This window comes from Vombatus ursinus, unplaced genomic scaffold (assembly GCF_900497805.2).
Source record: "Vombatus ursinus unplaced genomic scaffold, bare-nosed wombat genome assembly UNPS02009062.1, whole genome shotgun sequence".
NCBI lineage: Eukaryota > Metazoa > Chordata > Mammalia > Diprotodontia > Vombatidae > Vombatus > Vombatus ursinus.
Window position 1 is genome coordinate 13292212 of NW_020948840.1, and position 13030 is coordinate 13305241.

Sequence of the window (13030 nt, forward strand, 5' to 3'; positions counted from 1 at the left end):
TACATACAAAAGATACATACAGAAAAAATAGGAAACAATTAAAAGAGGGAAGACAAGAATTAAGAGAGATAGAAGGTGAGATTTTAGTTGGGACTTGAAGGAAGTCAGGGAAGCCAGGAGGTGGAGATGAGGAGTGAGAGCCTTCCAGGTATGTGAGACAGGCAGAGAAAATGCCCAGAACCAAAAGATGGAGTGTCTTGTTTAAGGAACAGTAAGGAAGGGGCAACTAGGTGGCACAGTGGATAGAGCGCCAGCCTTGGAGTCAGGAGGACCTGAGTTCAAATCCGACCTCAGATACCTAACACTCAGTAGCTGTGTGACTCTGGGCAAGTCACTTAACCCCAATTGCCCTCACCAGAAACCAAAAAAAAAAAAAAAGAAAAAAAAAAAGAGGAACAGCAAGGAAGTCAATGTCACTGGATGGAAGAGTACTTGTCAAGGAGTAAGGTATAAGAAAACTGGAGAGGAAGGAGTAGACCAGGTTATGAAGGGTTTAGAATACCAAACAGAGGATTTTGTTTTTGATCCTGGAGGTGACAGAGAGTCACTTGAGTTAATTGAATAGGGGGTGACCTGGGCTTTGGGAAAATCATTTTGGTGGCTGATTGGATGATAAAATGGAGTGGAGAGACAGTTGAGAAAGGCAGAACCACCAGCATGCTATTGTAATAGTCTGAGTGTGAGGTGATGAGGACCTGCATCAGGGTGGCAGCAATATGAAAGGAGAGAAGGAAGTATATAAGAGAGATGTTGCTAAAGAGAAGTTGACAGGTCTTAACAATAAATTGGATATGGGGGGGTGTGGTAAGAGATAGTGAGGAGTCAAAGATGACACCTAGCTTATCAACCTGAGGGCCTGGGATGATGGTGTTACCCTTGACAGTAATAGGGAAATTAAGAGTGGGGAAAGATTTAGATGAAAAAAATGAGTTCAGTTTTAAATATGTTAAGTTTAAGATGTTAAGTCTACTCAATATCTAGTTTGAGATGACTGAAAAGCAGTTGGATAAGGCTTATGAAGGTCATGGAATCTTGAAAGAAATCAGGGATTCTAAGTGGTCAAGATAGCTAAGGAGGTTCATTCCAGGCATGGAGGCACACCCAGGGTAAGAGACGAGAGCTGGAATAAGAAGTATCCTGGCATAAATGTTTTTATGGACTGCAGTAGGGAATGGAGAGTGTTTCTGCCCAACTTTCCTTCTTGGTCCTGCATTTAATGGAGCAATCGGCTTTCAGAAGAGATCAGAATTGAGATTGTGAGCAGCATCTGAGCTGGAGTTGGAAAAGAGAAAGCCTGATTTCTGAGGGAGAAAGGAGAGAAAAGGAGGAATAAGTTGACAGGAGACAGAAAGAGACCTGATCTGAATCTTCTCATCCCCATTTGTTGTTGTTTAGTTGTTTCAGTTATATCTGACTCTCCATGACCCTATTTGGGGTTTTCTTGGCAAAGATACTGGAGTGGTTTCCCCAGCTCATTTTACAAATGAGGAAACTGAGGCAAACAGGATTAAGTGACTTATCCAGAGTTACACAGCTAATAAGTGTCTGAGGCCAGATTTGAACTCAGAAGATGAGTCTTCCTGACTCCAGGCCCAGTACTCTATACATTGCACCAGCTTGCTGCTCTCTGAACGCATAGTTCTTGACAAGTAGTGTTCTCCAGAGCTTGACCCTCATTAAGGACTATTTGTTTGGGGGGTACCCAGCAACTAATAGAAATATTTTAGGGGGCGGAGTCAAGATGGAGGAGTGAAAGCAGTGACTTGCTTGAGCTCTCCCCCAAACCCCTCCAAATACCTGTAAAAAAATGGCTCTAAACAAATTCTAAAGCAGCAGAACCCACAAAAAGACAGAGTGAAACAAAATTCCAGCCCAAGACAGCCTGGATGGTTGATTGGAAAGGTGTATCGCACTGGGCTGGGATAGGAGTGCAGTTTGGCATGAGCATGCAGGCTGCAGCAAATCTGGATCAGGCCTCAGAAGACTGAATCGCGGGCAGCTGTGGTGGTTTCCAGACTTTTCAATCCACCAACGCCAAAGACAACTTAGAAGGTCAGTGGGAAAAGTCTGTGACTGCGGTGACAGAGGAGCTAGGTCTCAGCTGCCCATCGGGCAGTGGCTGCCTCCTGAGCTTCTGGCCCACAGACTGAGGGGGAATCCAGTGGTTGATCAGAGGGGGATTGCAGGAATCTCTTTGCCAGTGCTGAGGCAGGAATCTCTTGCTTTGCCCGTGCTTGGATCTGGGTCACAGTTCTGAGGGGCGGTCCTGGGGTGAGAAGGAGCGCTGGCGAGGTGCAGCTTGTTGTGGTGGTGGAGAGGAAACACCTTGCTCCTTATCATACCACCTTGGAAGAACTGAAAATTTACAGGTCCCTAGAAATATCTCTGAAAACAGCTGTACAAACTCCTGAAGCTTGAGACAGTCTCCACATTGGAAGCAGACTCTTACCTTAACAAAGAGTTTAAAACTCAAGTAATTGGCCGGGATCATGAGTAAGCAGCGCAAAAAGAATCAGACTATATTATCTTACTTTGGTGACAAAGAAGATCAAAACATACACCCAGAAGAAGACAACAAAGCCAAAGCTCCTACATCCAAAGCCTCCAAGAAAAATATGAATCAATCCCAGGCCTTGGAAGAGATCAAAAGGGATTTTGAGAAGCAAGTAAGAGAAGTAGAGGAAAAACTGAGAGTTTTGCAAGAAAATCATGAAAAACAAGTCAACAGCTTGCTAAAGGAGACCCAAAAAAATACTGATGAAAATAACACCTTAAAAAATAGCCTAACCCAAATGGCAAAAGAGGTCCAAAAAGCCAATGAGGAGAAAAATGCCCTAAAAAGCAAAATTGGCCAAATGGAAAAGGAAGTCCAAAAGATTACTAAAGAAAATAAGTCCTTAAAAATTAGAATAGAGCAATTGGAAGCTAGTGACTTTATGAGAAATCAAGACACTGTAAAACAAATCCAAAAGAATGAAAAATTAGAAAACAATGTGAAATATCTCATTGGAAAAACAACTGACCTGGAAAATAGATACAGGAGAGAGAATTTAAAAATTATTGGACTATCTGAAAGCCATGATCAAAAAAAGAGCCTAGACATCATCTTTCAAGAAATTATCAAGGAAAACTGACCTGATATTTTAGAACCAGAGGGCAAAATAGAAATTGAAAGAATCCACCAATCTCCTCCTGAAAGAGATCCCCAAAGGAAAACTCCTAGGAATATTGTAGCCAAATTCCAGAGCTCCCAGGTCAAGGAGAAAATATTACAAGCAGCCAGAAAGAAACAATTCAAGTATTGTGGAAACGCAATCAGGATAACACAAGATTTAGCAGCTTCTACATTAAGGGAGCTCAGGACATGGAATATAATATTCCAGAGGGCAAAGGAGATAGGATTACAACCAAGAATCACCTACCCAGCAAAACTGAGTATTATCCTGCAGGGGAAAAAATGGTCATTCAGTAAAATAGAGGACTTTCAAGCATTCTTGATGAGAAGAACAGAGCTGAATAGAAAATTTGACTTTCAAATACAAGACTCAAGTGGAACATGAAGAGGTAAACAGGAAAGAGAAATCATAAGAGACTCATTAAGGTTGAACTATTTACATTCCAGCATGGAAAGATTATATTTGTAACTCATGAGATCTTTGTATTAGGGTAGTTGGAGGGAAAAAAACTTTATGCATGTATATAGATAGATAGATAGATAGATAGATAGATAGATAGATAGATAGATAGATAGATAGATAGATAAATAGATAGATAGAGGGCACAAAGTGAGTTGAAGATGAAGGGGTCATATCTGGAGAATAAAATTAAGGGGTGAGAGAGGATTATACTAGAAGAAGGAGAAAGGGAGAGGTAGAAAGGGGTAAATTATCTCACAAAAAAAAAACACAGAAAAGAAAAGGCTCTAACAGTGGAGGTAAAACAGGGGAAGGTGAGAGGGAATGAGTGAATCTTATTCTCATAGAATTTGACTTAAGGAGGGAATAATATACACACTCAATTGGGTATGGAAATCTATCTTACCCTACAGGAAAATAGGGGGGGAAGGGGACAAGAGAGTAGGGGGATGATAGAGAGGAGGGCAGATTGGGAAAGGGGGTAATCAGAAGCAAATATTTCTGAGGAGGGACAGTGTCAAAAGAAAGAATAGAATAAATGGGGGGGCAGGATAGGATTAAGGGAAACAGAGTTAGTTTTTCACAGAATGCCTACTATGGAAGTGTTTTGCATAACTGTACATGTATAACATATATTGAGTTGCTTGCCTTTTCAATGAGGGTGGGTGGGGAGGGAGGAAGGGAGAAAATTTGGAACCCAAAGTTTTAAAAACACATGTTTAAAAAAAATGTTTTCACATGCAAGTGGGAAATAAGAAATACAGGAAATGGAGTAAAGAAATTTATCTGTCCTACAGGAAAAGAGAAGGGGAAGGGGATAAGAGAAGAGGGGAGAGATAGAAGGGAAGGCAGACTAGGGGAAGGGGTATTCAGAATGCATGCCATCTTGGGGTGGGGGGAGGGGCAAGATGGGGTGAAAATTTGGAACTCAAAATCTTGTGGAAGTAAATGTTGAAAACTAAAAATAAATAAATTTATTAATAAAAAAAGAAATATTTTATACTGTAGTGCTTCAGAAACTTTGAGGACATATAATGGACTCTCTATAACATATGGGAAGGTGGATAAAGCAAGAAATGAATTACATGAAATAGTATCTGAAACAGTAGTATATTCCAGCATCCCTAAGAGATGAAATAAATGTTGATGATTTTTAATAGGTGATAGAATAAACAAGCTCTCAAAGCCTCAATGTGGCAATGGAGTGCTACATGTAGACGATTCTCTAGATTTTTACTAGAAAGAACTAAATCATATTTACAGAGAAATGTATGGGAAGGCAATATAGTATAATGGACAGAATGATAGAATTGTAGTCAGTAGAGATCGGTTTTGAATCCTGCCCATGTCTTTTACTAGCTGTGAGGCCATGGGCAAGCCACTTAACCTCTCTGCACTTCAGTTTCCTCATTTATAAAATGATGATAATAACTATGGTATTTACCTGGCAGAGTTGTAGAGAGGATCAAAAGAAATAATGTATGTAAAGTATTTTGCAAATCTTAAAGCATTATAAAAATTACAACCATTATTATGAATGTGAATCTCTGATAAAACTCAACTATATGGTTGTTGCATGCATATCAATAGCAATAATAGTCAGCATTTATATAGCAGTTTAAGGTTTGTGAAATACATTACCCATATTATTTCATTTGATCCTCCCAACATTCCTATGACGCAGGTGCCATTATTATTACCGTTTTGTAAATTAGGAAATCAAGGCTTAAAGAGGTTAAGTGATTTGCTTGTGGCCAAACAGCCAGGATTCATACCCTACTCTTCCTGACTCCAAGTCCAACGCTCTGTCCATTATGTCACAGTGCCTCCTATGTCTGCTATAAATATTATGATCATATTGGACCATTTTCACAGAGGATCAGATATCAATCATCATGATGATGATTTTTTTTATTCTTTTGGTTTCCACAGCTCTGATCAAACATTAATACCTTCTATAATAGCTAGCATTTATATAGCTCTTTAATGTATGTCACATGGTTTACACATATCCTCATGACAAACCTGGGAGAAGGTGGCATTATTACCTCCATTCTGTAGATGAGGAAACTGAGGTTGAACAGAGGTTAAATGACTTGCCCAGGGTCACAAAACTAGTTGAGTATCTCAAGTTGGATTTGAACTCAGAACTTCTTGACTCCAGGTCCAGCACTCTATTCACTGAGCCACATAGTTGCTTCCTTCTCTATGTCACTATCTACTTTCAGAGGATCACAAAATTAGATCCAGGAGAAAAAAAAAAAACCCTCTAGGTATCTTCCAATTTAATCCCTTGTTTTATAGATAAGGAAAAAGAAGCTGAGAAAGATTAAATGCTTTGCTCAAGTTATTTTGGCAAAGACACAGAACAGATCTGATTTCCAGGCAAGTGTTCTTTGTGCTGCACCATGGATGAGCATATGGACTCCTGGGATAGTCCTCTCTGTTTCTTCGCCAGTTTTTAAATTACTTTATTCTTCCATCTCTTGTCCCTTTCCATTTCCAAAGCTACTACCCTTGATCAGAATTTTTTCACCCATTGTATTTCAATGACCTTTTAATTGACCTTTTTCCTTCCTCCCTCTGTCCTCCTCAAATTTATCTTTCACATAGCTCCCAGATTAATTTTTCTAATACATAACTCCGATCAAGCCACTTCCCTGCTCAGAAACCTCCGATGGTTCTTTTCTCTCTGCTAGATGCAATCTAAACTTAGATGTAGACAGAAGTTTTGTAGATGTGGAAGAAAGCTCAGAGATTCTTCTCCTTAGCTTGGCAGTGCGGTTACTCCAAAAGCATACTCCAACCTACTGAGGCTAGCTTTATCTAGAAACTGGCAGCATTGTTTGGTGAAAAGAGGCCTGGGAGGCTTAGTTTCCTTCTTTATAAAAAGTTAATAATATTTGGACTAGTTCTTTCACAAGGTTATTTGTGAGGAAAATGCTTTTAAAACCTTAATGTTCTATGTATATTTAAACTACTGGCACATGTTTTGCCTCTCATGAATCTTAGTTTCCAGCTAAACTAGAATAGTTGGTCTTTTGAAAATAAATCCTATGACTTTCTGTCTCTGTGCCTTTGCTTACACTAGCAGTGTCCAAATCAAGGCTTGCCAGGGGCAAGTGCCAGCAAACTCTGGAGTGGGGCCCAAAACAGATTAAAATGTAATTGGTAAGTGTTTAACAAAATAAATAAAAATAGAAAACAATATATTGTTAATTTGTGGTTTTCTAAGTCAATATTACCACAGGGAACTATTTTTATTTGAGTTTGACACCACTGGCTTATACCATTCCCTATAGCAGAATGCCTGGCCCCCATTACCACCTTACTTATAGACCCAGCTCAAATGTCAACTACGTAATCCATAAATCCTCCCAGATTCCATGCTCCTCTCTGCCAGTCAGAAATACTCCCTCTCCTTCCTTTGAAGTCTCAAAGTAGTTTGTTTATAGCTCTAAAGGTCCTTATCACACTCTACTTATTATATTCATTTGTGTATGAATGTTATCTTCCCTACTAGACTTAGTACTTATTCTCATTTATCAACTCCAGGAGAGGCAGCTAAGCCATGCTGTAGATTAGAGTTCTGGGCCTGGAGTCAGAATGTTCTTGTTCAGTCTTTGAGAAAATTGGACAGCAGAAATTAGGTTTAGGCCTTTGTGAAAGCAAAGTTGGCCATCTTTTGCCTCAATTCTTACTTAACCTTTAATTATTGAATGGGTATTGCATCAGACAAACTGAGACCTGGGAAAGACCTTAGCTTAAAAAGGCCAAAGTTTCCCACTATATTCAGGGGTCATTGCCAGTGGCCCTGACCTATTTGTTGCCATTGAACTCCAAGGCCCTTGGAGGAGAGAGTGAAGCTAATGACTGCACAGCACTGCTGCCTCACTTAGATCCAATTTACTTGCAAGTCAAGACATCACCCTCCTGATGTCATTGGTCCTTTTGGAAAACCAAGGACGAACAACAATCTATGGGTAGTAGTAGCTGCCTCACTGGGGACCCAACCTGCCAGTTCCAATTGGGCAATGCTGCTATTTCTTTCTCCTCCTCCTCCTCTTCTCCCTCTGTCCGTGTGGGGAGTCATATCCTTATATGTGGGTGCTCTGTCCAAAGGAATATAAATGTTGATCTGAACACACAACAGGCACACTTTGCACTGCTCATACCATCACACCACACAACACCAATGAATGCTGCCAGAAACACCTTGGCTCAGATTTGAGACTATTGTACGTTATAAATTGCAATGGTTTTGCTGTACATATAAAGTTTTCTGCTCTTACAGAAACATAATAGTTTAATTACAGAAAATAAAGACTTAATATTTTCCTACTGTCATGCCTCAACATACAAGTATCAAATTAGTATATCTTTGGATGGGATTGTGTTGGAATATTTGATTTTTAAAATTGCTGTTATCTCCTTTTTTTAAGAAATTTTTTTTTTTAGGCAATTGGGGTTAAGTGACTTGCCTAGGGTCACACAGCTAGTAAGTGTCAAGTGTTTGGTCTGAGGCCAGATTTGAACTCAGGTCCTCCTGACTTCAGGGCTGGTGCTCTATCCACTGCACCATTTATTTGCCCCCTATCTCCTTCTCTTATGGAAACATAAGTGTTTAATTGCAGCAAGTAAAGTCCTTTAATAATATTTCTCCACCATCACCGCTGTATGTGTTTATAAGTATGAACATCAATTTTTAAAATTAAGCACAAATGTAATTTCATAAACTAAAGCTAGTATTTATTTGAGAAATTATTAGCAATATTTATTTATATTTTAGGGCAAAAATATTTTTGGTTATGGATAAGTGGCTAAATTTAGACAGAAGAGGTAAAAATACTGATGACAATGCAGCAGAGTCTTTGCTACTAGGTGGTAGTACACCTAAATTGAAAAGAAAAAGAAAATATGTTGAATCATTTTTGCAATATGGATTTACTTCTAATAATGATGATGGTGTGAAAAAACCTCTTTGCTTAATTTGTAATGAAGTTTTGGCTGCACAGAGCATGAAACCAGTCAAATTAAAACATCTTAATACTAAACATGCAGTGTACTACAATAAATCAAAGTAATATTTTGAATGACTTTTAAAATCTTCAAATAAAGAAGAACAATGTTTTGAGAAATTTGTTACTGTCAACAAAAAGTTTTTACTTGTTTCTTATGAAACTTCTTTTTTTTAAATTAATTAATTTTTAGTTTTCAACTTTCACTTCTATAACATTTTGAGTTTTAAATTTTCTGTCCCTACCTCCCTTCCCCCCTTCCTAAGATGGCAGGCAACCTGATATAGGCTCTACATATACATTCCTATTAAACATATTTTCACATTAGTCATACCGTAAAAAAGAATTAAAACCAATGGGAGGAATCACAAGAAAGAAGAAGTAAAACAAAACAAAAAAAGAGAGCAAATAGTATGCTTCAATCTGCATTCAGACCCCATTGTTCTCTTTCTGGATGTGGATAGCATTTTCTATCATGAGTATTTTGGAGTTGTCTTAGATCCTTGCATTACTGAGAAGAGCTAAGTCTATCAAAGTTAGTCATCACACAATGTGGCTGTTACTGTGTACAAAGTTCTCCTGGTTCTACTCATTTCACTCAGTGTCAGGTCATATAAATCTTTCTAGGTTTTTCTGAAGTCTGCCTGCTCATCATTACTTATAGCATAATAGAATTCCATTGCATTCATATACCATGACTTGTTCAGCCATTCCCCAACTGATGGGCATCCCCTCAATTTCCAATTCGTAGCTATCACAAAAAAAGTGGCTATACATATTTTTGTACATGTGGGCAGCAGCTGCTTCTAGAGCTCTTGACCCACAAATGGAGGGGGGATCAAGTGGCTGATCAGAGGTGGATTACAGGGATCTCTTTGCTGGTGCTGAGGCAGGATTCTTTTGCTTTGCCCGTGCTTAGGTCTGAGTTGCAGTCCTGAATGGTGGTTCTGGGGTGAGGAAGAGCACTGGCCTGGTGGAACTTGTGGTGGCAGGGGAGAGGGAATCCTCCTCACAGTTCCAAGGCAGAAAAGAGTGCTTGTGGTCACTCACAGACCTGAGCACAGCCAGGAAAGGAGTAAACACCTCTCCTTTGATCACACCACTTTGGAAGAACTGAAAATTTATAGGTCCCTAGAAGTATCTCTGAAAACAACTGCACAAAACCCCCGAAGCTTAGGACAGTACATTCTCCACACTGGAAGCAGACCCCTACCTTAACAAAGAGTTTAATAGTTAAGTAATTGACTGGGAACATGAGCAAACAGCGTTAAATAAGCTAAACCATAGAATCTTACTTTGGTAACAAAGAAGATCAAAACATACAACCAGAAGAAGACAACAAAGTCAAAGCTCCTACATCCAAAGTCTCCAAGAAAAATATGAATCAGTCCTAGGCCATGGAAGAGCTCAAAAAAGATTTTGAGAAGCAAGTAAGAGAAGTAGAGGGAAAACTAGGAAGAGAAATGAGAATGATGCAAGAAAATCAAGAAAAACAAGTCAACAGCTTGCTAAAGGAGACCCCTCAAAAAATACTGAAGAAAATAACACTTTAAAAAACAGCCTAACCCAACTGGCAAAAGAAGTCCAAAAAGTCAATGAGGAGAAGAATGCCTTAAGAAGCAGAACTGGCCAAATGGAAAAGGTAGTCCAAAAACTCACTGAAGAAAATAAGTCCTTAAAAACCAGAATGAAGTAAATGAAAGGTAATGATTTTATGAGAAACCAAGACATTATAAAACAAAACCAAAAGAATGGAAAAAGAGAAGACAATGTGAAATATCTCACTGGAAAAACAACTGACCTGGAAAATAGATCCAGGAGAAATAACTTAAAAATTATTGGACTACCTGAAAGTCATGATCAAAAAGAGATCCTAGATATCATTTTTCAAGAAATTATCAAGGAAAACTGCTCTGATATCCTAGAACCAGAGGGTAAAATAGAAATTGAAAGAATTCACTGATCACCTCCTGAAAGAGATCCCCAAAGGAAAACTCCTAGGAAGATTACAGCCAAATTCCAGAGTTCCCAGGTCAAGGAGAAAATATTGCAAGCAGCAAGAAAGAAACAATTCAAGTATTGTGGAAACACAATCAGGATAACACAAGATTTAGCAGCTTCTACATTAAAGGATCAGAGAGCTTGGAATATGATATTCTGGAGGTCAAAGGAACTAGGATTACAACCAAGAATCACCTACCCAGCAAAACTGAGTATAATCCTTTGGGGGGAAAAATAGATATTCAATGAAATAGGGGACTTTCAAGCATTCTTAATGAAAAGACCAGAGTTGAATAGAAAATCTGACTTTCAAATACAAGACTCAAGAAAGGCATAAAAGGTAAACAGGAAAGAGAAATCACAAAGGACTTATTAAGGTTGAACTGTTTACATTTCTACATGGAAGGATGATATTTGTAACTCATGAGACTGTTCTCAGTATTAGGATAGTAGGAAGGATTATATATAGACAGAGGGCACAGGGTGAGTTTAATATGAAGGGATGATATCTAAAAATAAAATTAAGGGGTGAAAGAGGATTGTACAGGGAGAAGGAGAAAGGGAGAGGTAGAATGAGATAAATTATCTCACATAAAAGAGGGAAGAAATGGGGCAGCTAGGTGGCGCAGTGACTAGAGTACCAGCCCTAAAGTCAGGAGGACCTGAGTTCAAATCCGGCCTCAGACACTTGACACTTACTAGCTGTGTGACCCTGGGCAAGTCACTTAACCCCAATGACCAAAAAAAAAAGTATTTAAAAAGAGGGAAGAAAAAGCTTTTACCGTGATGGGGAGGTTGAGAGGGAATGAATGAATCTTACTTTCAATGGATTTGGCTTAAGGAGGGAATAACATACACACTCAATTAGGTATGGAAATCTATCTTACCCTACAGGATAATAGGTGGTAAGGGGATATAAGGAGGGGATGATAAAGGGGAGGATAGATTGGAGGAGAGGGTAATCAGAATCAAACATTTTTGAAGAGGAACAGGGTCAAAGGAAAGAATAGAATAAATGGAGACTGGAATAGGATGAAGGGAAATATAGTTAGTTTTTCACAACATGGCTATTATGGAAGTGTTTTGCATGACTACACATGTATAACTTGTATCAAGTTGCTTGTCTTCTTAATGAGGGTGGGTGGGCAGACAGGAAGGGAGAGAATTTGGAACCCAAAGTTTTAAAAACAAATGTTAAAAATTGTTTTTACATTCAACTGGGAAATAAGATATACAGGCAATGGGATATAGAAATCTATCCTGCCCTACAGGAAAATAGAAGGGGGAGGGGATAAGAGAAGGTGAGGGTGATTGAAGGGAGGGCAGATCAGAGGAAGGGGTATTCAGAATGCATGCTGTCTTGGGGTGGGGGGAGGGGAGAGATAGGGAGAAAATTTGGAACTCAAGATCTTGTGGAAGTGAATGTTGAAAACTAAAAATAAATAAATTAATTAATTTTAAAAAAGAAATTAGAACAAAATTTCCAACAATTTCTGAAATGTCCCTAAACATACTTTTGCCATTTTTTCTACATATTTATGTGAAGTGGTGTTCTCAGCATTAACGATTATAAAATCAAAATATCCATCAACTCTAAAAAACCTTGAAGATGCTCTACATTCTACAGTATCAAATATTCTGCCAAGATTTAATTCTTTATGTAAAAATAAATAAGCACATCCATCTCTTTAGTATGTAAATTTGCTGTCATCTTTAATAAATGGTAAAATTATATGTATACCAAAGAATTGTTTTAACAAATTTCTTTATGATTTATTATCAGTAAATGTTTGATTTTGTATACCTATTTTATATACCTTTATACCCAGGGTGGCATAAAAAATTCTTAGGCAAAAAGGGGTCATGAATGGAAAAAGTTTAAGAAGCCCTGACCTAGATATAAAAAGTCAGATTATAAGTAAATTAGAAGGATAAGGAACAAATTACCCTTTATATCTATGGAATGGATAAGAATAGATGATCAAGTAGATAGAGCACCAGCCCTGTATTCAGGAGGACCTGAGTTCAAATCTGACCTCAGACACATAACACTTACTAGCTGTGTGACCCTGGGCAAGTCACTTAACCCCATTGCCTAGCCAAAAAAAAAAAAAAAGAGAGAGAGAGAGTAGATGATTAAACAAAGGATAGAAAGGACAAAAATTAAAATTGAAATTTTGATTACATAAAATTTTGCACAAACAAATCCATAACAGCTTAGGACCAATTAACTAAGAAAAAAATCTCTGTGGCACATTTCTCTGGTAAAGATCTCATTTCTAAAATATACAGGGAATTGATTCATATCTATAAGAACAAGAGCTATTCTTTGCTATTACAAAAAGTGGTGCTCTAAGTATTTTGCGGTGTATGAGG

At 38.3% G+C, this 13030-nt stretch overlaps 1 protein-coding gene across 1 annotated transcript in view; it reads left to right on the forward strand.

Annotated features, from left to right (window-relative positions):
• Nucleotides 1-126: 126 nt before the first annotated feature.
• Nucleotides 127-13030, forward strand: part of NLRC4 (NLR family CARD domain containing 4) — a 39160-nt gene continuing 26256 nt past the window's right edge. Inside the window, 1 exon segment of the mRNA XM_027850361.1 lies at nucleotides 127-148. Within this exon segment, the coding sequence (XP_027706162.1) occupies nucleotides 127-148 (22 nt within the window).